Source organism: Artibeus jamaicensis, unplaced genomic scaffold, assembly GCF_021234435.1.
Source record: "Artibeus jamaicensis isolate MK-2021 breed Jamaican fruit bat unplaced genomic scaffold, CSHL_Jam_final scaffold_537, whole genome shotgun sequence".
Lineage (NCBI taxonomy): Eukaryota > Metazoa > Chordata > Mammalia > Chiroptera > Phyllostomidae > Artibeus > Artibeus jamaicensis.
Genome location: NW_026522047.1, coordinates 45,378,706 through 45,406,642, shown reverse-complemented (window position 1 = coordinate 45,406,642; position 27,937 = coordinate 45,378,706). Strand labels below are relative to the sequence as shown.

Sequence of the window (27,937 nt, the reverse complement as noted above, 5' to 3'; positions counted from 1 at the left end):
CCAGCTTTGCAGCCTCAGCCAGAAACAAGCCAGGCTTTGGCCTATGGTCAGCTGAGTAACAGCTGCTGCCTGATGGCCATTACTGCTAACACAACTGATCTCTACTTGCTCTCCTTTATGGATGAAGGTGTCAGGAGTGCGCCACAGCCTTGGTAGGTCCCAGGGGCTTTTTAGAACAGATCCAGCCCATCTGAAAGTCCAGGGCAGAGAAGAGCATGTTACCCTCCAGCCCCAGAGTGCCTGGGAGTGAGAGGCATAGAGCTGGGTTCCACGACAGAAGAGGCTTATCTGTGTCCCTGGCTTAGGGCCTAAGTTCCCTGTGGGCCTGCTGTTCCTCCCCAAGCAATAGCCTGGCTTTGTTCTAGAAGGAAGCCACGGAGGCCTTGGCCTATCCAGAGCTCAGTTTCCCCAAGAGGAAGAAGGTCCCTTAGGGACTGATGCAAAGGAGTCAGTAAGTGGTGGGGGAATCATGGCCTGGCCAGGCCCCTGTGGGTGGGTGGGTGAGTGGGTTCAGAGAGGCGCCTGAGCTCACAGGGGCCTGGAGAGGCCCTGGTCCTCTAACATGCCTGGGCCCTGACTCACTGCCTGGTTTTGGCTGGATGCCTGGACAGCCAGTGGGATAGACTCAGGCCCACAGTCTCCAGCCTTCGCTCCATTGGCAGCCATCAGCTCTTTTCTGAATCCTGGAGGTTGGCCAGAGGCATGCTGACTGCTAGGCCCAGCTCTGAAGAGGAAGGAGTAAGATTGATGTCCCCAGGACTAGGGAGTGAGGAAGCAGGTCACCTGACTGCAGGACTGAGGGCCAACCCCACCCTACCACTCCTGTTCTTAATCCTGCGACCCCACCTCCAAAAACAGGACAGTGTGAGCCTAGCACCATCTGAAGCGGTAAGGAGAACCCATTTTACAGATGGGGAAGTGGGCATGGCTGGGACCAGTTGGCTGCCAAAATCACTGGACAGTGGGGCCCCAGGGTCTCTTGACTTTTCAGGTGACAAGTAGCCTCTAAAGCATCTGGCTCTTGTCCAAGGTCACACAGGTAGAAAGAGACAAGAGGGAGCTGGGACCAACATCTGCACTTGGTCAAACCCTAAAGGGTGACAAAAGGCTAAGGTTCTAGGACCTTGTGCAGTCCTTGGTGTCGGTGATTGCTGGCCATGCAGTCATGCACCCAGCTGATGGGTGGTGTTGCTGGGGCAAGCGGCAGAGTGTGTACTGCCCGTGACCCCTGACAAACTTGGTAAGCTGAGGCTGCAGAGAGTCCAGGAGGACTGGTCTCAGCATCAAACACAATGGTGATTGGATTCCCTGGGACTCTCCGTGTGTGGCCCACACTGGTCCACCCTCACAGTGACCCCAGTGGCCTCCCTGACTGACTCAGATGTGGACAGTGTACCTGTTACCTGCTACCATCCCCCTCTCAGGAAGCCACACTCCAGGGGAGGCCATGGCAAACTATGGAGGAGCAGGTGTTGTGTGCCTGACTCCGTATTCCCTTACAGGTAGGGAAACTGAGGCATAGAAAAGTCAAACTATTCATGTAAGTGTCTGTGGCTAATGGTTGTCAGAGCTGGGGTCTGAACTAGATCCACAATTTGAATTTAACCCTGACCTATGAATGAGGTCATTTCAGTTATTGATACACTGTTGCTATTTGAGGGGGAGGGGTCTTTGTAGGAGGCCCAAGGAGGAGGTGTCCTGTGAGCCCAGACCTGAGCACCCAGGGGACAAAAGTGTGGAGACAGTGATCCTGGCTGAGGAACGGCAGATGCAAACGCTGTTCTGGGGCCACGGAGAGGCCAGCGTGAAGGGAACCCTGAGACTATGGGGCTTGATCACGCTGAGCCTGCAGTCCAGTGAGACTTGGGGAGGGTCTTCAGATTCCAGGGCCCTGGTCTCACTTAGCCCCCAGCTCCCCTCCTTCATCCCAAGCAGTGTGGGAGAGGAGGACAGGATGAGTGGGAGCAGCTGGGCTGGAAAGGGTGGGGCTTGGGGAGGAGGGAGCCCCTCCACTGAGGGCAGGAAGCTGCACTGAAATCTGAGCTGAACTGCCTGGTGGGGAGACTGGACCAGACCCAGGAGTCCTGGGGGCTGTACTAGCCCCATTCCCCGCCCGGCTAGGTGGGTGGTATGACCTGTGCCGGCTCACACAACCCTGAGCCTCATTCCTTCATCTCAGGGATTCACTTCCTGGGAGTCGGGGGAGGGGTGCTGGACCTCCCCGTGGGGGATGGCCTGCCAGGCAGGGTATGGCAGGGGGCAGCCTTCCCCCTGCCCTCCTTCCCTCCAGAGGATCTGGCCCAGTCCCCCAGGCCCCAGCCTGACTCACCGCAGGCAGCCGTGGTTTGGATGCCAGAGCTGGGGGTGGACGGCCTCAGAGGACAGGAGATGGGGCATTAGGCTTGGGAGAACATCTTCCTCTGTCACCCGCCCTGGCCTGTCAGGCAGGGTGGTAGCCCCCAGGCTGCTGCCTCTGCCCCTCCAGAGCCAGCTCTTGGGGTATGTGCCAGTCCCACAGACCAGGGAACTGGCCACACGTCCAAGAGCTGAACCTTACCTGGGTAACATGCCTGCCTTTCACTGAGGGACCCTGTTTTGAGCCCAGAGAACTGCAGCCAGAAAGGGGTCACTCCCCTGGTGACCCTCCCAGCTGGTGGTAGAAAAAGCAAGGGGTGTCTGGGCCCAGGGGCCTGGAGCCACCTCTCTCTGTGAAGTGGGGGCCAGTTGCCACTCCCCTCATATGGCCATCTCAGGGAGATGAGTCAGTTCTGTAGCCTTGTCAATCCTGATTTGTCACAAAGCTCAAACTCCAGCCTTTGTCATAGTCTGTGCCACAGCTGAAGCCCCTGATGAACAATTGCAGTGACTGAACAAAACCGCCGAGGCCAGATACCAGAGACTTCCATTACTTCTGACTTCTCCCATGCACGCAGTCCTGTCCCCACCCCTTCAAAGCCCCCTCTGGCCATTCCCTGTACGCCAGCCATTCAAGTTCATTTGTCCTGTTTGCCACACGGCTGAGCAGGGAATCAGTCAATCAAGCAATTATCGACCTCCATGTGCAGGCCCGATGCTTCCTGTGCGGCCAGTTCAGCTTTCACCCCAGAGGCATTTTGGAATCTTCCCAAGACTAAAAGCAGAAGGAAGGAAGTGCCCCCCTGTGGACACAGAAATGATAACAGTCCCTGCAGCTCCTGGCCTTCACCCCCAACCGCAGGGCCTGCATCCCCAGTTCAGAGAGTCTGCAGGGAGGTGGGATTATTAACCTTGGCCCCATTTTCAGTTGGGGAAATGAGCTGTGTTGGGCCCAAGGTCACCCATCCCAACCCGGGCGGCCTGGCCCGGCCCGGCCCAAGTGCTTTCCCGCCCCAGTGCCAGGTCACTCCAGGTCGCCTACTGGGGGCGCATTCCTGCCACGCCTTCCCTCTGCTGTGGCTTATTTCTGGTTGCCTCGTCCCCTGTTTAGTCTTTTTTAAAAAGTAATCATCGATATTTTAATTATCACAATAATTATCACTATTGTGGTCCTATACACATAACAAAATTTATCATCTTTTTAAAAGTTTATTTATTTTAGAGACAAGAAGGGAGGGAGAAAGAGAGGGAGAAAACACTGATGCCTGAGGGATAGATCGACTGGTTGCCTTCCACACACCACCCCCAGCCAGGCACCTGGCCTGCAGCTCAGGCCTGTGCCCTGACGGGGAACCAAACCAGTGACCTTTTGGTCCACCAGCCAGTGCTTAATCCACTGAGCCACACCAGCCAGGGCTTAACCATTTTTAACTGTCCAGTTCAGGGGCATTAACTACACTTACATTGTTGTGCAGCCGTCACCATCATCCATCTCTAGAACTTTCTCACCTTCCCAAACCGACCCTCGGTCCCCATTAAACGCTAACTGCCATCCTCCTCCCCCAGCCCCTTGCAGCCACCATCTACCTCCTGTCTCTAGATCTGACTCTGGGGACCTCCACTAACTGCAGCCAGACAGCATTTGTTCTTTCGTGACTGACGTGTCACTGAGCAAGGCTCATGTTGTAACCTGTCTGAATGTTCTTTTTAAGGCTGCGTACCATCCCATTGCACGAACACTACATTTCCTTCCTTCATCATCGACGGACAGTTAGGCTGTTCCTGACTCTTGGCTTTTGTGAGTAGTGTTGCTGTGTACAAGTGACTCTGTAAGTTCCTGCTTTCAATTCTTTTGGGGTGTATGTACCTAGAAGTAGAATCGCTGGATCACATGGTAAACTTTTAATTTTCCAAGGAACCACCACACTGTTTGCCACAGTGCCTGCACCATTTTCCATTCCCACTTACAGTGCACAGGGGCTCCAGTTTCTGCATGGCCTTGCCAATGCTTGTTATCTTTTTTTGCAACAGTCATCTTAATGGGTGTGAGGTGACATCTCACAGTCTGCCCTGTTTGCATTTCATGCTCAGGTCTCTGGGTTAAGTTCTTTCTGTCCAAAGACCTGCCGTGGGCTGAGTGTACCCGGTTGATACACCAGGACTATGTGTGGTTTGACTGCCGTGCTCCTGGGCAGGGGTCTGAAATGCCCACAGGCCCTGGCTTAGGTAAAGCTGGGGCGCACAAGAGAGTGGGGGTGTCGAGTGCTGAGACGGACCATAGCATGCATACCAGACATCCCAGGCTCTAACCCAGTACTGCCATGCGGACTCTAGTCACATTTGCCAAACTTATTATTTGGATCTGTGTTGTGAAATCTTGATTTTATATACCTCAGCGGTGAATGGAGTCACATTTTTATCCTTTGTCTTTTTAGAGGACCTCACACCACCCACTCTTAGACCCAGTTTTGAAGGGACATGGCCCCCGGAAACAGCACGTTCTGTGGGGCCTTGCACGTATGTCCCACCCCAGGGACTCCTCCTCCCCACGGATCCTCACACGGCTGGTCCTCACTCTGTTGGACTCAGCTCAAATGTCACCTTAGAGAACCCTGCCTGCCAGGTATTTTTCTCATTGTTCTGTTTAACATTTTTATAAAATATAGTCATTTTATTTCTTTCCCCTTCTAAAATGTCATGTCCTTGAGGGCCCATATCCTGAATCGCTGTATAGTTTTTTACTCACTGCAGTGTCCTGCATGCTTAGAACAGGGCCTGGCACACAATAGGTGCCCCCAAAATGCTGATCGAATGGACCAGCAGGAGATACAGCAAAACCCCAGCTCGGGGAAGCACCCAGCGGAGTTGCTCCCCAGCCGAGCACGGCGTCACCCCCGCCTGCAGCCCGCCCTGAGCCTGGGGAAAAGCGGCCTCTCCAGACCCTTCTCCCGCTGAGGTGAGCGCATTAACACACGGAGGAACTGAGGGAACAGAAGACAAACGTGTGTCAGGTTTAGCCAAATGGTTCATTTAAGAAATTTAATCAGTGCAAGGAAGACATTCAGACTATAAAAACATTGTATACAGTGTTTTAAAATCAACAGCCAACCTTCCCAAAGCAGCCCACATAGGCAACATGGACAGGGCGCGCTTGAAGAGGCCGCACAAGTCACCTGTCCAGAAAGACGAGGCCTCTCAGATGGTCACCCCCAGTGCAGACCCCCTCGGGGGCCCCCACACAAATGCAGCACCCAGGGTTTGCGAAAATAAATAGATCTGGTTTTCATATAGATGAATGATAAATGTCTGGGCAAACATACAAAGTGCAAACATAAAATGCCCCACTCATACATCCAGGGATTTATTTACAGGCTTCAGAAAGAGGAACTCCTTCCACAGCCCCCTATGGCGGGGCACAGGCTCCGTGGGCGTGTAGTGCACAAGGGGCACGGGCGTCACGGGAGCCTCCTCCCACAGTCTCCTGTTGTAAATACGACGTGTGACAACTTCAGAAGGCATTCTTGTTTCCTAAGTCCCATACAATGACCGAGCCTAGGGGATGTCTTAAGGCAGAAACACCATGCACGTGTCAGACAGACACCCATCGTGACAGCTACCTGTTGAGGAGATTGAATGCTCAGGGGCTTGTGCCTAGAAGTGGAAGCACTAGCCAGATAGTCACAGTTTGGGCTTCGGAAGCCTGGGAGAAAGGCCCTGAGACAGCACCTCCTCCCCTCCCCATCCCCAGGCCCTCTCTGGCCTAGGAGCCCACCCCGGCCAGAACAGGAAACAGTGCAAAATAGCAAGGAATGTAGATGTTACAGAATGTACAAGCCTGAACTGGAAAAGTGCAAGGGCACCTGGAGGAGGCGGCGATGGGCACGAGGCTGGGCTCCAGACGCTGCCCCGGGGGCTGAAGGACGCTGCTAGAGGCTGGAGGCCACTTACTTCACACACAAGGTACCTGGACGTCTCAGGCACTTAATAAATGTTAAGGGCAGTGGGCGGCTCAGGCTTTCCCTGGATAACTATTGAGGTTTCGGTGAATGAGCAAGGGCTCAGTGGGCTGCCCTGGTGCACTGGATTTGGCCATGTCAACACCAATGCCAGAGTCCCTTTCCCGGCTTAAGGGGAGGGCACCTACTGGCTTATTAGAAAACACTGATTTCATCCTGATCTGCAGTGGCAGGGCAAAAGCTTACTCTGGTGTCCATCGAGGCCTGCAAGGCAGAGGTAAACACATTTACTCCTGAGGTCAGGGGTGCAGCAGCTGCCTGGGACCCTGGGGCTGCACCTGCGCTTCGGTGTTCAAAGCCACTTGCTTTCTCCAGCTTGGTGTCCCTCTGTCCACCAGTGCCTCAGGTGAGGAGACAGTCGAGGAGAGAAGGTCAAGAAAAAAAATCTCAAAACCCATTCCATGTGCACTGCCGCCTGCCTTCCAGATGAATAAATATATAAAACAAGCTCTGGCAGACAGGCCCATGGATGCCGGTGTCGAGCTACAGCCGCCAGCAGTGCTTTTGGGCCACTTCTTTCTGTGAATGGAACAGGAGGGTGTCGGGGTCTGAAGAAGGGTTTTGGGAAGGTCAAGGGTTTGGGGAGAAAGTGTTCTTCCTGCCCTTGACCAGCAGCAGGTTCTGGGGAGGGACAGGACTCAAGGCAGCAGTTCATGCTATGTCATCCTCCATCCTGACCATCTGTCTCTGTCAATGAAACGATAAACACCGGAAATAATTAGTCCAGCATCCAGTAAACATGGCCAGAGGCCACCTGCTCCTCATCACCGGCCTGGACCAGCAGAGTCACTTCCGCCCTGGTCTTCTGGCCCCTGACCTCGGCCCCAGTCTGTTGCCCCCACGGCCTCCAGAGGGCGTGTGTGAGCACCCTAGTCAGATTTTTGCCCTCGCCCTTCCCTAGTGGGTCCTTCCCCAGTGGCCACCACGGGGAGCGTGTGAACACAAGGCAGGCCAAGTCTCTTCTCCTCCCAAAGCCTTTCATGGCTCCCACCTCACTCTGAGCAAAGCCCTAGTCGTCCCCACGGCCCACAAAGTTCTGTTCCATCTGCCAGGCACACTCACTGCCCTTGTCTCCTCCCTCTTTCCCCCTCTCCCCGCTCCTGCTACACTGGCCACTGTGTGGCCACCCTGCTCAAACACACCAGGCATGGCCCAGCCTCAGGCCCTTTGCACACCACATCATCCTGCTTAGGGAAGCTGCCCACCTTATCTAAAATTGCCTCCCCCTCTCCCAGCCCCCGGTGGCTTTCTTCTGTTCCCTGCCATGACTTATGGTCGCTCCTCACCCATGCTCCCTGCTCCCCAAGCACGAGGATGGCTTCGGAGGATCTTACACCCTCACAGGGAAGCTGTGGCCCCCGGCTGGGTGAGGCACTCACCGAGGGGTAGGTGTAGCCGTCCTGGCTGTGGCAGATGCGGACCTCGTCCTCCGTGGTCTTCTGGTACACAGGGTTGTCAAAGTTGATGCTGTTGATGCTCTTCAGTCGCCAGTTCTTCCACAGGAGGAAGGTGCCGGAGCACAGGAGGGCAAGCAGCACTGTGGGACAGGCAGCCTGGTGTCACTCCCTGTCCCGTGCCCTGCCTGGTGCCCAAACTCTCCAGCCTTTTTATTCCATTAATGGTTTTGTTTTGATTTAAAGGAATACTTGTTCTTTGTAGAAAAAAAATTAGGAGCACAGCCAGCCTCTCCCTTGAAGACCACTGTGACCGCTTCCCCGCAGAAACGCTCGACCGCGGTGGGTCCTCCTGGGCTTCTCCTTGGGTTACCCGCACGCGGGGCTACTGCATTTTTAGATAATCCAGGACACGGCCAAGGGCTTACCCAGCCCGGCTGCGTAAAACAGTCTGGCCGGTGCTCAGAGGGTGAAGAGACTTGGCCTCCGCTGGGAAGAAGGGCAGGTGCCACCCTTGGTGCCACCAGGGTGGAGAGGGTCCCACTTGCCACATCTGTCAACCCACAGTCAGAGACTGTTGGCACCAAAATACGGGTATCTGTGAGCAGGCTGGGTGTTGAAGGGACACTTCAAGAGGACTTACTTCCTCAGAAAAGGGAAAATGGGCGTGATGCTCACCAAGCTATGATTGACAGGCTGAGGAAGGGAAAGAGGAGCTCTCCACACTTGCCCCAGCAAGGGAACCACTGGCCTCGCCTCCCCCAGGTGTCAGGGAGGCCTTCCCTACAGCATCCATCACCGCGCCCCTGGGACTCTGGACCCACCTCCCCATCTGACACATCAGCTGTCTCTTTTTGTCCACTGTCAGCTCCCAGGGGCCAGACTGTTTATTTCTTTCACAGCTGTGTCCTCCATGCCCAGAAGCATGCCCACAGCTGGCGCTCAACGAGGTTTGTTAAATAAATGAAACTAGACAGGGGAGTGTAATGATGAATAGGACAGACGGTCGGGACACCCCATTCCTGGGAGAAAAGCTGGCTAAGCGGGGAGGTCAGGGAACCGAGGGAGGCCGACCAGTGGGCTTACCGATGGGGAGGACAATGTACAGCACACCCACGCTCCTGGGCCTCTCCTGGTCCCCTTCGTGAATAGTGTCATCCCAGGCTGCAGGGGAGAAGGGAGAAAGTGGGGCTCAGATCTGCAGTCAGGGCCACGGGAGCACAGCAGGTGTGTGATGACTCACCCGAAGGAAAACACCTGACATGACTCATTGCCCTTGAAAGTGCAGAGGAACTTGGAGCATCTCCCAGCCTGAGGGGCGCCCTGCCGGCTTGCGCCACGGGGCCTATTCGGTAGCAGTCGGAATTATGGGATGCAGTGTGGTATTAAGAGGGTTCGTCAGCTCAGCATTGAGCTACAGGGGGAAGGACCACTGGTCTCCAAGGTGAAACCCTGTAGTCACATTCCAGCGGTCGCTGGTGAAATTTTTTAGCTCAGCTGGGCACTGGATGGCAATGAGCCAGGGGGTTCGCCAGTTCCAGAGCACAGGTAGGACCGCATCAAACTCCATAGTCCTGTGTCCACTGTCCCCAGCTAATAAAAATATTGGGGTGAGGGAAGATTTCATTACACAACCACTAATCACACAGATGCACCTGGGCCAGACCACAAAAGGGCTCCATGCAGAGGAACAAGGAAGGGTCTCTGAAGAGGCGAATGTGCCAGGAGGACTGAACAAGCCACATCCGTGAGCCATGATTACCGTCATGATTATATTCCAGTTCACTGAGGTTTTAATTCTACCAGCTGTTGCACTTGTATATATAAAGTTTATATCCAATATCACATTTGTGCATATTTAACAAACCTTGTAACAACAATGATTTAGGGCAGCAGCAGAATTTTGGAGGAGTTTTTCCCTTAAAAGGGCTCCTTTGCCAAATTCCAGGGCCCTGGATGGGCCTGTCTGTGAAATGGTTTTGATGAGCAGTGCCCTTCCCTACCCCCTGTCCAAGAGAGGAGGGTTCCAGGCGTCCCATAAGAACAGCAGTTCCTGTTCTAATTTCGTTTATGGTTGAACAAAGGCTTCAGCTACTCTGCAGGGGAAAAAAAATGTCTGAAACGTGCTGATGTGACATTTTTTTTTTCTGGCCGGAAAAGTCCATGAGATCTATTTCCAAGCTGCTCAAAAACCAGGTTGGGCACCCTCTGGTGGACAAAAATATGAATGGTGGGTCTTTGGTCAATTTCACTCAGTCCAGGTCTGACCACCTCCAAGGAGTTCATGACCTTGAGGCCATGTTAAGGTGAGGAGAATGAGACAATGGACTCATGCACAAAACTTAAAGGTACCTCCCACCAAAACTCAATAATTCAGTACCATTTTAAAATGTTATACGTAAAAGTCAAAATTAATTCCAATACTATAATAAAAAAATACCCAGATTTTTAGCTGGCTCTGACACTATGTTTGAATGATTCTGCCTTACTATGACCCTGGTCCCAATCAAACTTTATTTACAGGATCAAGTGGTTGGCCCCACAGGCTATAGTTTGGCGATTTATTTATTTTTAGAGAGGGGGAAGGGAAGGAGAAAGAGTGGGAGAGAAACATCAACGCGTCCCTTGCTGGGAACTGGCCTGCAACCCAGTCATGTGCTCTGACTCGGAATCGAACTGGCGACCCTTTGCTTCACAGGCCAGTGCTCAATCCACTGAGTTACACCAGCCAGGGCGCGATTTGATTTTTAAAAAATATCAGATTAGCCCTGACAGGTGTGTCTCAGTCGGTTGGGTGACGACGTCCTGAAAAGCAAGGGGTTGTTGGTTCGATTCCCAATCAGGGCACACGCTTGGGTTGTGGACCCTGTCCCTGGTTGGGGCATGTGTGAGAGACAGATGATCAATATTTCTCTCAAAAATTGTTTCTCTTCCTCTTTCCCTCTCCCTTCCCCTCTCTAAAAATAAATAAATAAAATCTTAATGAAATTTTAAAAAAGATTAAAGTGTTATTTGAGTCCTGGGCTTCTTTTCTTTTTTTTTAAAGATTGTATTTATTCATTTTTAGAAAGACAGGAAGGGAGGGAAAGAAAGTATGGTTGCCTCTTGTGTGCTCACTGTTGGGTACCCGGTTCACAGGCATGTGCCCTTACTGGGAGTTGAACTGGCAACCCACTGGTTTGCAGACCGGCACTCAATCCACTGAGCCACACCAGCCAAAGCCTGAGTCCTGGGTTTCTGGTGCCCCCTCAGATGTTGTCCTTCGGAGTACCTTACCTGCCTCACCCTAGTCCTGGCCCGGCTGGGGAACACACAGCCCTGAAAGCAGGGCAATGAATGGCCTGGGTAACATTTCGCGCTCCTGGGCCCCTGGGCCTGGCAGACTCTGGGATCAGCAGCCATCATGTGTTCTGGCTCTTTAAACGAATTAGCCCTTGCGATGCCCACTATTGAGGGGGGGGGGGGGCACTGTTACTAGCCTCGTTTTATAGGTAGGGAAACAGGCTTCAGAGAGACACCGGCCATGTCAGAGAGAGTCAGCCAGAACTAACTCCACTCTAGCTCTTCATCTAGATGCTCTGGCCTCCCAAGGAGCCAATCTAGATGCTCATCAGGATGAGCCGGGGCCAGGGTGGCCACAGTTGAGCCAGCCATGGCAGGTCCTCGGGTGGTCATCGCAGAGTCAGTGTCTGAAAGAATCAACACTTCCCGATGCCCTATGGCCCGAGGAGCACTCTGAGAGTGGAGCACTCTGAGAGCACTGCACTGCTGACGACGACATGTGCTGTGAGTGCCCACGGCTGTCGACAAGTCACTGAAAACAAAAGCGGTGAACATACAAACCCACCAATATCTACTTTCAAAAAGGGTGATTTGCAGTGTTATGAACACTCTGGCTCCAAATCGAGACTTTCTCCGAGGTTGAGAAGAACTGAAAAGGGCAGATTATATTTCAACAATATACTTTCAACATACCAACTTTGGGGGAGAGGGAATCACAGCATCTGGCACATGACACCAAGTCACTCCTTAGGAGTGTAGCCTTGGGAATCCATTCAAGCAGCCTGTGGATAGGCCCAGGCAGTGGAAAACTGAGACCTGCCAGCACCCAGCAGGAAGCTGAGCCCTGCTACCAGCGGCCATGTGAGTGAGCAATCCTAGAAGCAGATATTCCAGCCCCAGTCAAACCTTCAAATGGCTGCAGCCCTGGCTGACAGCTTGACTTCAACCTTAGGAGAGACCTCGAGGTGAATACCCTGCATAAACTGCCCCCACCCCTGTGGGTGGGCCTGCTCCATGCTTTGTTTGAATTAAACAGTCGGATTCCCTCGATCCGCACCAGTTCTAAGTCGGCTGCTTGGCACCAGGTGAGGAGAGGTACCCCATAGAACCATGGCCAATAAGTCTTGAGTCTAACCGGAAGATCTTTTTAGTTTTGTTTTTTGAAAGTTTCTGGTGACTTCTGCCAAGATGGAGGCATAGGTGGAGACGCTGTGCTTCCTCACACAACCAAGTTTAGAGACAACTAAATAATAGCAACAGAAAACACAGCCAGAACACAGAAAATTGAACTTTTCAGAAGTCTGATAACAACAAATTCTTCAGCCTGACCGGTAAGAGGAGCGAAATCAGCACCTGGCAGAGCGGAGTAGCACAGGAAAACTCGGTCAGACGGACTCAGGTGCGCGGAATCCAGGCGCAGGGTTGGACCTGGTGGGCAACTCAGCGAGCAATCACAGGGAAACAGCGAGGGAGCAGAGCTGCGGGTTGACTGTGGTCGCGCATTCGTGTGTGGTTAGACAAGCGAGGGAGTGGGCGATTGGACAAGAGCCAGCAGCCCCAGCAGCGGAGGGTGCCGCCATTTCCCTGCTCTAACCCCGCCTCCACATGCATCGTCATAATCCAGCGACCTAAGTGGCCCTGCCCCGGTGAACCACCTAAGGCTCTGCTCTTCACCCAGCTGTGAGAAACAGCAGAGGGGGCCGCCATTTCCCCCGCTCTGACCACGCCCCCACATACAGTGTCACAACCCAGCGACCTGGAAGTCCAAGGCTCCACTCCTCACACTTAAAGGGCACGAACAGACCAAAAATGGCTCAAGAAGATCTCAAAGCCCCGGAGCCTATAAATCTAAGCGATGAAGAAATACCAAAACTCTCAGACGCATAGTTTAAAACACTGGTGATCAGGATCCTCACAGAACTGATTGATTATAGCCACAAATTAGACAAACATATGAAGGTGAAACTAATTGAAATGAATGGAATTGCACAGGAAACCAATAATGATGAAAAGGAAACTGGGACTCAAATCAATGGAGTGGACCAGAAGAAAGCAAATAATGGCCAAACAGAAAAGAGTGAAGAAGCAAGAATTCAAAAAAATGAGGAGAGTCTTAGGAACCTCCAGGACATCTTTAAACGCTCCAACATCCGAATTATAGGGGTACCAGAAGGGGGAAAGGAACAGCCTTTCAGGAAATCCAGGAAGCTCAGAGAGTCTCAAAGAAGTTGGACCCAAGAAGAAACACACCAAGGCACATCATCATTACATTAGCCAAGATTAAAATGAAGGAGAGAATCCTAGAAGCAGCAAGAGATAAGGGGACAGTCACCTACAAAGGAGTTCCCATCAGACTGTCAGCGGATTTCTCCAAAGAGACCTTACAGGCAAGAAGGGGCTGGAAAGAAGTATTCCAAGTCATGAAATCCAAAGACCTACAACCAAGATTGCTCTATCTCATTTAGAATGGAAGGACAGATAAAGTGCTTCTCAGATAGGATCAAATTCAAGCAGTTCATCATCACCAAGCCCTTATTATATGAAATGTTAAAAGGACTTATCTAAGAAAAAGAAGTTTAAAAATATGAACAGTGAAAGGAGAGCAAACTCACAGTTATTAACAACCACACCTAAAACAAAAGCAAACTAAAAGGACAGCTAGATCAGGAGTGGAAACAGAAATGAAGATCTCAAGGAGGGTTAGCAACAGGGGAGTGGGAGGAGGAGAAGGGGGGAGAAAGTACAGAAAATAAGTAGCATAGACAGTAGATAGAAAATAGATGGGGGGGCAAGAATAGTATGGGAAATATAGAATCTAAAGAACTTGAGACACATGGTCGTAAACTAAAGGGGGGGTAATGGTGGGGACAGGGAGGTAGGGTGGAGGAGAATGAAGGGGGGGAATAGAACAACTGTAACAGCATAATCAATAAAAAATAAATTAGAAAAAAAAAGAAAGTTTCTGGGTGTAAGGGCAAAACAGTGAATATAATGAAGAAGAACAATACCATGAAAATGAGATGAATGACCCCACCTGTGCAGAAAGAAGAAAAAAAGGAGACAGAAAGGAAGGTGGCAGACTCTTCCACACTGCCTGTTAAGGACGAGAAGGAGCAACTGTTAGCACTAACACCGGACTGATAAGTGCTGAAAGAGCACGCGTGCCCGGGGCCAGGTAGCGCAGTCGGTTGGAGTATTGTGCTACTATGCCGGGGTTGCTGGTTCAATCCCCATTCAAGAATCAACCAATGCATGCATAAATAATTGTAACAACAAATCGATGTCTCTCTCCCCATCCCCTTCCTCTCTCTTTCAATGAAATTTTACTCTTTGGGGAATCTAAGGATCTAGGGAAAGATCATCGGTTTCAAGCAAGAAGTTTCTTAAGAACAGGGCGCTGTCTGTCGTTCTCAGGGGCGCAAGCTTTCACCTGAGGGAGGCACTTGACACCTTCTTCCTCCACAGAGGTGACTGGCAGGTCTGGTCCAGGACTGGAAAAACAACTTTGAGCAAAATGTACCCCAATTTTTCTGTGAAAGTTTTATAATTTTAAAATAAATTGAATGTAAGGTAATAAAAAAATAATCAAGATATGCAGAAAAAGAGAAATAAAATGAAACAACCAATCACACAATAACAAAATACTTTCATAGGAGTTGAAAGGATAAGATTAAAAGTAGTAAGAAACAGCCCTGGCTTGTGTGGCTCAGTGGATTGAGCGCCAGCCTGCAAACTAAAGGGTCACCGGTTTGATTCCCAGTCAGAGCACTTGCCTGGGTTATGGGTCAGGTCCCCAGCAGGGGGCGTGGGAGAGGCAACCACCACACATTGCTGTTTCTCTCCCTCTCTTTCTCCTTCCCTTCTCCTCTCTGAAGATAAATAAACAAAATCTTAAAAAGAGAAAGTAGCAAGAAACAAGGTTTCAAACTGAAACCAAGGTACAAAAATATTTATGGCTGTAGCAAAAAGAAACATTTTTTCAAATGAAGGCTCAGAATCACATATTAAAGTCCACAGTGTTTTCACAAATTTCTAAATATAAGAGATTTCCCACCCTGCAAGTTGTGGCTCAGTGAGTTGGGTGGTGTCCCGCAAACCTAAAGGTCACTGGTTCAATTCCCAGTCAGGGCACATTACTGGGTTGAAGGCCAGTCCTGGTTGGAGGCGAGTGAGAGGTAACTGATCAGTGTCTCTCTCCCTCTCACCCTTGCTTCCCCTCTCTCTAAAAATAAAAAATTAAATTTAAGACAGAAACTTCTCCCTTCCTCAAAATAACCCAACCTCTGATCGTTGGGGAAAACTAAGGTATATTAAGCTGATGGGTAAACTTCCTCATTAACTCGGACTCTTAAAAGATGCAAGAATGGACATACCAAACGTCATAAGAAAAATATTAATATTTGAAATAAAATCAATTATTTTAGCCACTTTAAAAAAGAATAGAAAAGGGCCATTCCTCACGTGACATCTGTGTCTAAAACCAGTCACCTCCCCAGGGAGCTGGGACAGAGTGGCGCAGACATCGCCGGTAAACTGAGTCTATCTACCTGCCCAGCACAGTGGTGATACGCCCAGCCTTCCAGAAAGGCAGGCCATGGTTGTCCCGGCGAGGAGTCCCTGCAGCCGTCTCCTGGGGCCTCGCTCTCCCATTGGACAGACGGGCAGAGGGAGGCGCAAGAAGGCCTGCGGGACTGACCCTCTGCGGGGAAGCGGGACACGTGTGCGGCAGGCCGGCACCCCCACCTGTGAGGCAGCTCCTCCCGTCCTTGGCCAGCAGCGTGCCGTCCGGGCAGGCGCAGGTGAACCTGGGTGAGTGGAGGTTGATCTGGGGGGCTGGGAGACACAGGAACTGGCAGCCACCGTTGGGGAGGGTGGTCTTCTCACACCAGTTCACCCCTGAAGAGGAAAAGGTGGGGAGTCAGGGTAAGAACGAGGTCAGAAAGTTCTAGAAAATTCCAGCGCTCCATCAGGGAACTGAGGGAGGGCGACCACCCCACCTTTACCTCTAGGCTGTGTGAGGTTGTGGAAAAGCACGATGTCTTCTGGGGACAACAGGTTTCCTGCCATCAGATTGATGTCAGACCCCGTGAGGCGGTTGGCACTGAAAATAGCTTCGTTGATGACGTCTGTCCAAAAGACTTTATCCTACATGGGCATTGAGGAAGACGACAGAGCCCATTAACCACTGGTCTTCGCAACCCCTGAATCACTGCGGTTCTCGGGAAAGAAGCCGTTGTAGGTCGTAGCATCATTTCTTGTTTCTTCAAAACTTTTTAGTCGTGGTAAGATACTTAAAAATGCAACATCTCAATAATCTGTGTCCAGTTCCATGGCATTAAGTCCACTCACACTGCTGCGCAGCCACGGCCACCATCCGCCCCCAGAATCTTCTCACCTTCCCCACCGACACTCACTCCCCAGGCCCCTCCCCTAGCCCCCGCTCCCACCCATCTTCCCGCCTCTGTGGATTTCACTCCTCTAGGGACCTCATGTAAGTAGAATCACAGTGTCTGTCCTTTTGCGCCTGGCTTATTTCACTCAGCGTAATGTCCTCAGCTTCACTCATGCAGCAGGAGTCAGTGTCCTTCCTTGTAAAAGCACCCCACTGCATGGATATGGCACGTTTGGTTCATCCGTTCGTCCTTCACAGACACCACAGTTTCTTTCACCTCTAGGTCCTTGTGAGTTAGGCTGCTGGAACGTGGGTGAACCAATATAAAACAACATTTCTTTAGAGCAGAATTCCCCCACCGGGGTGCTATTTGGTGCCAGATGACCCTCAGTGGGAGCCCCCATGCGTATGCTGTTCAGCGGCGGCCCTGACCTTCACCCTGTAGATGCAGCTGGTAACCCCACCACACACACAAGGCGGACAGTGAAAGTCTCCAGGCATTTCCAGATGTCCCCTGGATGGCAAGATGGCCTCTACTTGAGAACTGCTGCTTTAGACCTTTAAGACTGTTTTGGCGAGAATGAAACAGAGATAACTGCAGGTCTGAGACTTCTTCAGTCACAGGCAATTCTCTGCGTCTTGGCTTGAAGGAACCAGGTGGAGCGTGTGGCCTGTGCACGCTCCTGCCTCGTCTAGGGGTGGTGCGCAGTCAGCGGCCCTCGGCCTCGAATTCCCGCAGGCCCCACAGCGGCTGCTCTGTGCTCCCAGCCCTCACCTCAAAGATGGCCAAGGAGAAGGGGTGTGCCAGCTTCCTCTTGTCCTCCAAAATGGTTTTCCGGTTTCCCCCATTGACATCGATGCTGGAGATGGAGTGGAGCTTGGAGTCGACCCAGTAGAGGCGGCCACTGGAAAGATCTAGAACCACAGGTGGACAAGGAGAGGCCACATGCGGATGCTGGTCCTGGGCATGGGCGCTCCGCTGCAGAAAGGAGCCCCCAAAGGACCCAGCAGAGATGCGCCCAGAAAAGCAGCTCTGGCCACATCCCCATGTGTGCGCCTGAACGGAATCCTGGGGGGCGGGGGGGGGGCGTGGGACTGGGTGCTGGGCTGAGCTGCAGGCTGTAAAAACCTCGGGAGCTGCATGGTTGTGTTTAGGGGTGGCCTGGCCGCTCTCTCTCTCCTCTAGGCTCTGCTTGACCCCTAGGGACCATAGTGCCTCGAACATACCGAGGGCGATGCCATTGGGCCACTGGATGTTCTCTGTTACCAGCGAGTGAATGTCCACGCCATTCAGGCCCCCCTTCTTGATCTTGGCAGGAGTCCCCCAGTCCGTCCAGTACATGAAGCTGGAGAGAAAGTGGTGAGGACAGACGTGCGGGCGTCAGCGGGGCGGTCTCCTGCCAATGCTGGAGAGCAGAACCAGGCCCCGGAGACCCCACGTCAGTTCCTCTGCTCCCCGACCTCATGAGACCTGGCAGGATTTTAGAACCTTTGAGAACAGAGGGAGCCCTGGCTGGTGTTCCCGGTCAGGGCACGTGCCTGGGTTGCAGGCCAGATCCCCAATAGGGGACATGTGAGAGTCAACCACACATGGATGTTCCTCTCCCACTCTTCCTTCTTCCCGTCCCCTGTCTCTAAAAACAAATAAATAATTTTTTTAAATTTTAAATTTTATTTTTTTGCTTTTCAAATATATGTATTTGTATATAGGCATACCTCAGAGATAGTGAAGGCCTGGTTCCAGATGACCAACCGCAATGAAGCAGGGCCACTTTGTAAGCGGTAGAACCAAAAGGGGGGTGAAACTACATTTTCACGTGCTGAAGAGTGATTAAAGAAGTCGAGACCCAGCTGGGGGCGCGGGCTGGCCCGCCCTGCCCCCGCCACAGGGGCTGCCCTGAGTCGCGCCCACAGCCACGTGCCCCCTTTTCCTCTGGTCACGGCTGCCCACTCCCCTGGGGATGGCACCGCCCCTCCGGAACTGTGAAATTCTGCACGTGACATGCCATGGTGGCAGATGTGGTGTGACAGGTACGCACGGGGCCACGATTTCCTCCGGGGCCTGTCCCTGCGGGCCCGGAGTTGCTGAGTCAGCCACGGGCTCCCACAGACACCTGCCTGGGCCGGCCCACGGTGGCCGGGACCTTCACCCCCAGGAGCCTGTCCATTGGTTAACTTGGGACACGTGCATTTTTACTTTTCTCCAATCCTGTCCTGGCACGAAAGACTAAATCTGAATTTTATTTTCTAATTTCTAATACCAGTGTAAATCAGTGTTTTGACTTCTGGTTTTGGACTCTATTCTACAGGGCAGGAGTTTCCAGGGTCTGCGCTGTCCCAGGGGACACAGCAGACATCAGAGGGACGGACCCTATGGCCCCACAGGCCATGTGGGGAAAGACCCCCCTGCCGGCCTCACCTACTTTGGACACCAGTCTTGCCCCTCCCCGCCACGAGTCCTCAATGGTTCTTCATTTTCTCCGTGCCCCTCAGCTGGGGGGATACCCACCCGTGCACAGGATCCACCACAATGGCCCTGGGCTTGGAGCCTTCCTCCTTGAAGAGGGTCTTTCTCTTCACTCCCTCGGTGTCGGCCACCGAGACAGTGCCCAGCGCGGAGTCGGTCCAGTATATGTTGCCGTGGATCCAGTCCACCGCCAGCCCGTCGGGGGCCTGGAGGTCCTCGCCGATGACCGTGTTGTAGGAGGGCGTGGGCGCTCTGTCAATCCGCGTGCTGAGGGCAGAGCGGGGAGGAGGGAGTCGCTGCCAGGGGCGGTTATTTCACGCGGGGCTGGGCTGGGCTCGGCGGAGGCTCACCTGAAGATCTTCCTTAGGGACAAGTCGGACCAGTAGACTCTGTTGCTGGCCACTTCCATGTCCAGGGCCACCACGTTCTTCAGGTTCGGGATGAGGCTGGTGTACTCGCTGCGGTCCAGCGTCATCTTCCTCACCTCGTGACGGTTGGTGAAAAAGAGGTAGGCCACGCTGCCTGTGGAGCCACTCGGGGCACTCAGGGGGCCGAAGGGACCCCTGACACGTCTGCTGCCCCGCGGGGTCTGGCTGAACTGGAGCGGACGCCCGGGATGCGGCCGGAAAGGGCCTCCCTGTGTGTTAACCACGTGGTTCTGATGCTCCGACTCCGGGGCCTCGCAGATCTCGGAGGGTCGGCCGCTCCAGCCTGGCCCGTCTCCAGGCACCTGCTCACCTCAAGTGCAAACTAAGCAGCCACATCCACCACCTCCCACACCTCCTCACACTCCAGGCCACTCCAGCCTTGCCCTGGTCACCTGCAGTCAGGAACCGGACAGCCAGGGACAGTCCCTGCACACCAGAGCCCACTGAAATTATGCAAACTAGCGAATCCTGAGCCTGTCTACCCTGCCTCACCTGTCACTGCCCAAGAAAACCACGACGGAGTCCCTCGCCCACAGTCCCCCGCACTCCCCCGGGCTCCCCGGCCCATCTCGGTGCTTCCCCGTCGAGCCCTGCGTGCTGGGCGCGCCCTCCTCTCAGGATCTGAGAGGACCAGGCCGCTTTCAGTGGCAGCCTCCTCCTGGTCTGCCGGCCTCCGCACAGGTGCACAGGTGCAGTTTCAAACAGCTGGGGCCCAGCACTTTACATTTGAGAACAGAAGGATGAAGAAGTGGTAACGGTTAATGTGTACAGAGCGGTTCCTTGCAGCAGGAAGTCTTTTTAGTGCTTTTCCTGCTGAGTTTTCCCTCACTGATCCTCACACTCCTATAAGGCAGGTGCTGTGGTCAACCCTTCTTACAGATAAAGGGACTGCAGCTCAGAGAGGGAAAGTGACATGCCCGAGGTCGCACAGCTGGCGAGTGACAGACCCGGGATTTGAACCTGGGTCTCTCCGACTCTGAAGGCTGAGCTGTAACCATGACACCGACGGGTGCAAACTGACCACGTCTACAACTGGCCTCACTCGGGATGTCCCTCCCAGAGGCAGCGGGGTGGCAGACGTGCAGACACTGACCCCTACAGGTTGGAAAGAAAGTGTAATCTGAAACCCTGGAGGGTTTCAGGAATTCAGCCCCCAGTTTGCTCCAGAACCAGGACGCGTACGGGGGTGGGTGTATCAGGGGAGGATGGGAGGGAGGACATCTAAAGGGGTGACAGCAGGGGAGACGGAATTCAAGCCGAAGAGACTCTTGGAGAAACAGCAGAAGCGCTAAACTATTTCTACGAAATCGACCCTCACTGGATTCCCACTGCCAGAGCAGAACGTGAGGCGAAACCGGACCGCCTGGGCCAGGTGGCAGAGCCGCAGGACAAGGACGCCTGTGAACACACGGGATCCCTTGATTTAGGTGATGCGAAGAGCGAGTGCACGTCTGTAGGCCTAACCTAAACCCCAGAAGAGAGAAAACCTCAACTGCTTTGTTTCACTATGAGCCATTATGTTTTGTTCTTTTCGAAATGCATTTGCTTTGTGGCGGGGGTGTGTGCAAGTCCCTTTAGCCAATAGGAGCTGGAGGAGGTGCGAGCTGTTTGGGGCCATGGTTTCCACCTCATGCTCCCTGGAGTCCCTGGCAGGGCCTGCGGGCTGCAAACCATCCCCCATGGGGTTCACCTATGTCAGCTGGGAAGCCGGGCACGTGAGGGCAGCCTTCTAGCAGCCTCTATTCCTGCCATGGCTCCTTTACCTGCCACAGGTCTCGGGAGCACTGTCCCCGAGTCATTTTATTCTGCAAAGTTCAGATGATGAAATTCCCCACTGGGTTGCTTTCGGAGCAGCCGGGCCAGTCCCTTCGCGCCGCCTCCGCGCACTCACCGGCAGCCTTGCAGGACTTGGAGAGGGGGTCCAGCTGGAAGCCCTCCTCACACTCGCACTTGTAGCTGCCCTCGAGGTTCACGCAGAGCTGGCTGCAGGCGTCGGGGTCCTGACACTCGTCGATATCTAAGAGTCATGACAGAGAAAGGGGTTTGGCGCATCTTCCCCACAGGTGGGACTGACAGGCTCCACCCAAAGCTGTGCCTCACGACGGCAAACGGGGGCGGCCAGCTCCTGTGGGGAAGACCTTGGGCTGGCATCCCAGTGACTACGAGGTTCACATGTGAAGTTGGGGAAACAGCGAGGATTCCTCTCCAACCATAGCCCCGACCTCACTGCTCACCCCTGGGGTAAGGCCAACAGGACAAAGTCATGGCAGCTGAGATTTCTTTTTTAATTACTAATCCCAAAGGTCAAGAACCAAGTGCTCCTTGTGGGCCAAGCCTGCACTGGACACCCTGTGCCTGTGGCATCTGGCTAGGTCCTCCTGCAGCCCGTGGCGGGGACGGCCCGTGCAGCAGACGGGGAAACCGGGCCGCAGAGGGTTCAGCCGCCTTGTCAGAGGGCAGGGCTGAGGAGGCCCGGAGCCCGCCCTTCTCAGGACTCACCTTCACATCTTAGCTGGTCTGCCAGCCGGAAGCCCTTCGGACACAAGCACTCGTAGCCAATCTTGAGGTCGCGGCAGACGTGTGAGCAGCCACCATTGTTGTCCAGGCACTCGTTGGTCCCTGGGCCGGTGGGGACACAGGCCGGTCATGCTCAGGCCTCCAGTCACCCCTTCCCAGCCACCATCTCTATTTCGCTACCTTTATCACAATCCCCACAATGAATGGAAGCCTATGAAGCGCTGTGACCCCTGGGAGGACTTGTCATGTGCTGTAGATGAACCTAGATGTTATGCTGAGTGACACAGGCCAGAGGCCCAAGGGCAAACACTGCCTGATGGTCCCACCTCCGTGAGGTCCCTACAGAAGTGAGATTCATAGGGACAAAGAGTAGAAGGGTGGCTGCCAGGAGTTGGGGACAGGGGAATTAGTGTTTAATGGGAACAGGTGGCGATGGCAGCACAACAATGTGACTACTTAAGATTACTGGACTGCAGCTGTGGCTGGTTGTGGCTCAGTGGACTGAGCGCAGGCCTGTGAACCAGGGGGTTGCCCGTTCAATTCCCAGTCGGGGCACATGCCTGGATTGCAGGCCAGGTCCCCAGTGAGGGGATGTGAGAGACAACTGACGTTTCTCTCACACATCCATGCTTCTCTCCCTCTCTTTCTCCCTCCCTCTCCTCTCTCTAAAAATATACAAAATCTTTTTTTTAAAAAAGATTACTGAACTGTACATTTTTAAATGTTTAAGATGATAAATCTTATTTTCCTCAACCACAATTTAAAATATTTTTAAATTAAAACAACTGGCCTTGGCTAGTGTGGCTCAGTGGGTTGAGCACCAGCCTGCACACTGAGGGGCTGCCAGTTTGATTCCCAGTCAGGGCACATGCCTGGGTTGCAGGGCAGGTCCCCGGTTGGGGGTAGGCAGAAGGAAACCGACCAATGTTTCCCTCCCTCTGTTTCTCCCTCCCTTTTCCTCTCTCCAAAAAATAAATAAAATCCTTTTAAAAATTATATATATATATAGGCCCTGGCTGGTGTAGTTCAGTGGATTGAGCGCGGGCCTGCGAGCCAAACAACTATGGTTCGATTCCCAGTCAGGGCACATGCCTGGGTTGCAGGTCAGTTCCTGGCAGGGGACATGTGAGAGGTAACCATACATTGATATTTCTCTCCTCCCCTTCCCTTCCTCTCTAAAAATAAAAAATAAAATCTTAATATATATATATATATATATAGACTGAAAACTATATATCACAGTTACCCACACATATTAACGCATTTAATCCTCCCAAAAGCCCTAAAGGCAGCTGGGGAAACTGTGGGATGGCCAAGGTAAATGATCTGCCCAGAATCACACCGCTGCACTTGAATCCAGGGCATCTGGTTCCAGAATCCATGCTCTAGCTCTCTACGCCAAGCGCAGACCAGAGCCAGCCTATTGCCTGTCCTTAAACAGCCAAACAGCTAAGAATGGTTTTTATTTTTTTATTATTTTTAATAGATTTCATTTATTTATCTTTAGAGGGGAGGGGAAGGAGAGAGGGAGAGAAACACCAATGTGTGGTTGCCTCTCGTGCATCCCCTGCTGGGAACTGGCCTGCAACCCAGGCATGTGCCCTGACTGGGAATCCAACTGCGGTTGTTTGGTTTGAAGGCCCGTGCTCAATCCACTGAGCTACACCAGCCAGGGCATTTTTTGTTTTTTTAAAATATATTTTATTGACTATGCCATTACAGTTGTCCCATTTCCCCCCTCTTCATTCCCCTCTACCCTGCACACCCCTCCCCCACCATTCCCCCCCTTTAGTTTGTGACCACGTGTCACAAGCTCTTTAGATTCTATATTTCCCATACTATTCTTACCCTCCCCCTATCTATTTTCTACCCACCGTCTATGCTGCTTATTCTCTGTACCTTCACCCCCCTTCTCCTCCTCCCACTTCCCTGTTGCTAACCCTCCATATGATCTCCATTTCTATGGTTCACTCCTGATCTAGCTGTCCTCTTAGTTTGCTTTTGTTTTAGGTGTGGTTGTTAATAACTGTGAGTTTTCTGTCTTTTCACTGTTCACCTTTTTTATCTTCTTTTTCTTAGGTAAGTTCCTTTAACATTTCATATAATAAGGGCTTGGTGATGATGAACTCCTTGAACTTATCTGAGAAGCACTTTACCTGCCCTTCCATTCTAAATGAAAGCTCTGCTGAATACAGCAATCTTGGATGTAGGTCTTTGGATTTCATAACTTGGAATACTTTTTTCCAGCCCCTTCTTGCCTGTAAGGTCTCTTTGGAGAAATCCACTGACAGTCTGATGGGAACTCCTTTGTAGGTGATTGTCCTCTTATCCCTTGCTGCTTCTAGGATTCTCTCCTTCATTTTCATCTTGGCTAATGTAATTATGATGTGCCTTGGTGTGTTCCTTCTTGGGTGCAACTTCTTTGGAACTCTCTGAGCTTCCTGGATTTCCTGGAAGTCTATTTCCTTTGCCAGATTGGGGAAGTTCTCCTTAATTATTTGTTCAAATAAGTTCTCCACTCGTGGCTGTTCCTCTTCCCCCTCTGGTACCCCTATAATTCAGATGTTGGAACATTTAAAGATGTCCTGAAGGTTCCTAAGCCTCTCCTCAATTTTCTGAATTCTTGTTTCTTCATTCTTTTCTGTTTGATCATTTTTTTTTCCTTCTGGTCCGCTCCATTGATTGGAGTCCCAGTTTTCTTTCCATCACTATTGGTTTCCTGTGCATTTCCCTTCATTTCAATTAGTGTAGCCTTCATTTGTTCCTCTAATTTGTGACTAAAATCAACCAGTTCTATGAGCATCCTGATCACCAGTGTTTTGAACTGTGCATCTGAAGGGTTAGCTATCTCTTGGTCGCTTACATTTATTGGCTCTGGGGCTTTGAGCCGTTCTTGAGCCATAATGTTTTGGTCTGTTCGCACCTGTTATGTTTGAGAGGCGGAGCCTTAGGTGTTCACCAGGGCGGGGCCACTCAGGTGGCTGGGTTGTGATGCTGTATGTGGGGGAGGGGTCATAGAGGGGCAATGGCATTTGTTCCGCTCTCTCTCAGATTTCTGTCCCCTCTGCAGCTTCCCACAAGTAAATCGGGCCCTTCTCGTGCTGGTTCCCAGGTGTGTGGGCTTGTACACCCTCCAGGACCCTGTGGGTCTCTCTAATGAACTCTCTGTGAGCCTGGGAGCTTCTCCCGGCATCTTGACCCCGAAAGTCTTTCAAATTGGTGCTTTCAGGCTCCAATTCCCGTCGCTGGAGCCCTGGCCTGAGCAGTCTGTCTCACTGCTTGCCCCTTGGCTTGGTTTATCTGTGCGTGAATGTGTGACTGCGGTCAGCCAGCCGCCTTGCGCCCTTACTGGGTCCACCCGTTGCCACCCCACACCTGGGATCCGCCAACCACCGCTTTCGCTTCTGGGCTCCTGAGCTCCTGGGTCTGTCTGGCTGATCTTTCCTGCCCGACCCCACTCTGCCATTGACTCCGCCCCTCTTACCGGTCTGGATGAACAGTTCGTTGTAGTCGGACTTCCGTACAGTTCAATTTTCTTTGTTTTGGCTGTGTTTTTGTTACTAAAACTTTGTTGTCTTTAAACTTGGTTGTGCGAGGAGGCACAATGTTTCCACCTACGCCTCCATCTTGGCCGGAAGTCCTCTAAGAATGGTTTTTAATTTTAAATAGTTAAAAATACAAATAAGGATCAAAAGAAATCTATTTCACACCACATACAAATCCTATACAGTTCAAACTTCAGTGTTTGTAACGGAGTGCTCTTGGAGCGCAGCGGCACCACTCGTGCGTGCGCACGGCATTCACGTGGCTGCTTTCCCGCTGCAAGGCTGCCATGGAGACCAAGGCTGCCTGGGCATGTGGCCCAGGAAAGCCCAGGTGTTCACACAGCCACAAGTCACAGAGCATTGCCAGAGCTCTGCAATCATCGCCTCTGTCACTCCCCAGCAGCCACAGTCCCTTCCTACAGATGCAAAAACAGATTTGGAAGCAGAGCCTCTCATCCCTAAGACCGCCACGTCTGTCTCACCCCAGAGCCAGAGCCCTTGGGAGCAATGGGTGGGCCGGAGCCATGCACCCCCACAGCGCCCATGTCCGGGGCCCATTTCTAGCTCCTGCGAGCTCCAAGAGCTGCCCGCACCCCCGGGCTCACCACACTCCTTGAGGGGCTCATCGGACCAGTCCTGGCAGTCCCGGACGGAGTTGCACACTTTGTCCAGGGAGATGCACTCGCCACTGTGGCACTTGAACTTGTCGGGGCCCTCGCACACAGTCACTACGAGAGCCAAAGAAGAGGGTCAGGGTCCTCTGAGCGGAGGGATCCTGTTTGGTGCTTTTTAATACTATAATAATTTACACAAGATTATATAATCTCGTAGTCACCAATAAAACATGATAACTATTGAACACTTGTGAACCCAGTTTAAGAACTAAAACGTGACCAAGAGCAGCAGCGGGAAAACTATGGACCGCCACCAAACCCACCCACTGCCTGCTTAGTTAAACATGCAAATATTTAAATATTAAAACTTTCATTGGCCTACAGTCCAGCCCATTCATTTACATACTGTCTGTGGCTATTTTCTCCAAACACTAGCAAAGGTGAGTAGACAAACACTAGCAGAGGTGGGTAGACGCAGCAGAGACTACGGCCCCTGAAGCCAAAAATATTTACTCTCTGCCTTTTATGGTGAAGGTGTGCAGACCCGAGACCTAGAATACCCCAAAGCCCTCCTCCGTCTGCCCATGCGCAGCTCTCAGCTGCGCCCCCAGAGGCTGATGCTGAACTTTGGGTTTACCTTTCCCGTATTTTTTTCATTAATAGTTCAATCAAACATGTATGAAGGAATAATATATTACTGAATTTTGCTTGCTTTCTAGTCTTGGAAAGTAAATGTACTCATTAATCTCCAGCAACTTGTTTCTTGCTCTCAGTCCTGAAGTTATGGGTCTTGCTGAGGCCTGCGGCCTCGCTCTCTATCCCGCTGTGCGACCGCGTCACCACTTCTGCGCTATTTTCACACAGCCGGGTTCCTAGCTCCACTATTCACAGCAGCCAGGGATGGAAGCCACCCAAGTGTCCGTCAGCTGACACGTGGATAAACACAGTGCGGCTCATCCACACAGTGGAACATCACTCAGCCTTAGGAAGGAGGGAAATTCTGACACCTGCTACCACGTGGATGAATCTGGAGGGCATCAAGAAGCCAGCCACAAGGGCAAATACTGTATGATCTTACGTATAGTCCGGAGGAGTTAAATGCACAGGGGTGGGTGTCAGGGACTTGGGGAGGGACACTTCGTGCTAGGCAGGGGCAGAGTTTCGGTTTGGGAAGTTAACAAGGTTCTGGAGACGAGCTGGAGGTGGCGGCACAGCACTGTGAATGTGCTGAACGCCACTTCACGTTGCTGTGCAGTATATCAATGAACTACATACTTAAAAATGGCTAAGCCCTGGCTGTTGTGGCTCAGTGGATTGAGTGCTGGTCTGCAAACCAAAGGGTCGCTGGTTTGATTCCCAGTCAGGGCACATGCCTGGGTTGCAGGCCAGGTCCCCAGTAGGGGGCGTGTGAGAGGCAACCTGATGATGTTTTTCTCATACATCATCCCTCTTTCTCTCTCTCTTCCCCTCTCTCTAAAGATAAACAAATAAAATCTTTTTAAAAATGGTTAAGATGGTAAATTTTATGTCGTATGTATTTTACCACAATTAAAAAGAAGATAGTGCATTACCAGAATTTAACTTTTTGTTCACTAAATTGTTTCAATCTCTAAATATCTTAATAAAACTTTAAAAAGCATTATGCTTATGTCATGTGTGTTTTACCACATAAAAACATTTAAAATTAATCGTCTGTTGGATGAACACCTGGGCTGCCCCCAGTGGTTTGCTGTTAGCACGGTGTTGCCGTATGTCCCGGAGTCTGGCTCCTAGCGCCTGGGTGTGAGTTTCTCCTGGGTCATCCAGGAGTGGAACTGCTGTGTCCTAAATTCAGGAACATCTTTTACAGGGAATTGTACTGTGCATGTAACTCTGCGCTCAAAGATATGGGCTTTGCACACTTCTACCTCATGAAATCTTGGAGTCC

General features: G+C 52.1%; 1 protein-coding gene across 2 annotated transcripts in view; it reads right to left on the bottom strand.

Annotated features, from left to right (window-relative positions):
- Positions 1-5,362: 5,362 nt before the first annotated feature.
- LDLR (low density lipoprotein receptor) overlaps positions 5,363-27,937 on the bottom strand; it is a 40,338-nt gene continuing 17,763 nt past the window's right edge. For both annotated transcript variants that reach the window (XM_053658383.1, XM_053658384.1), the window contains exons 6-18: positions 26,002-26,124; positions 21,834-21,953; positions 21,226-21,351; positions 19,257-19,428; positions 18,949-19,173; positions 17,667-17,785; positions 17,215-17,354; positions 16,051-16,192; positions 15,791-15,943; positions 14,821-14,916; positions 8,852-8,929; positions 7,751-7,908; positions 5,363-7,058 (exon numbers count right to left, since the gene is read on the bottom strand). In XM_053658383.1, coding sequence (XP_053514358.1) covers positions 7,023-7,058; positions 7,751-7,908; positions 8,852-8,929; positions 14,821-14,916; positions 15,791-15,943; positions 16,051-16,192; positions 17,215-17,354; positions 17,667-17,785; positions 18,949-19,173; positions 19,257-19,428; positions 21,226-21,351; positions 21,834-21,953; positions 26,002-26,124 — 1,688 coding nt within the window. In that variant the 3' untranslated portion in view covers positions 5,363-7,022. The remainder of the gene's footprint in view (positions 7,059-7,750; positions 7,909-8,851; positions 8,930-14,820; positions 14,917-15,790; positions 15,944-16,050; positions 16,193-17,214; positions 17,355-17,666; positions 17,786-18,948; positions 19,174-19,256; positions 19,429-21,225; positions 21,352-21,833; positions 21,954-26,001; positions 26,125-27,937) is intronic.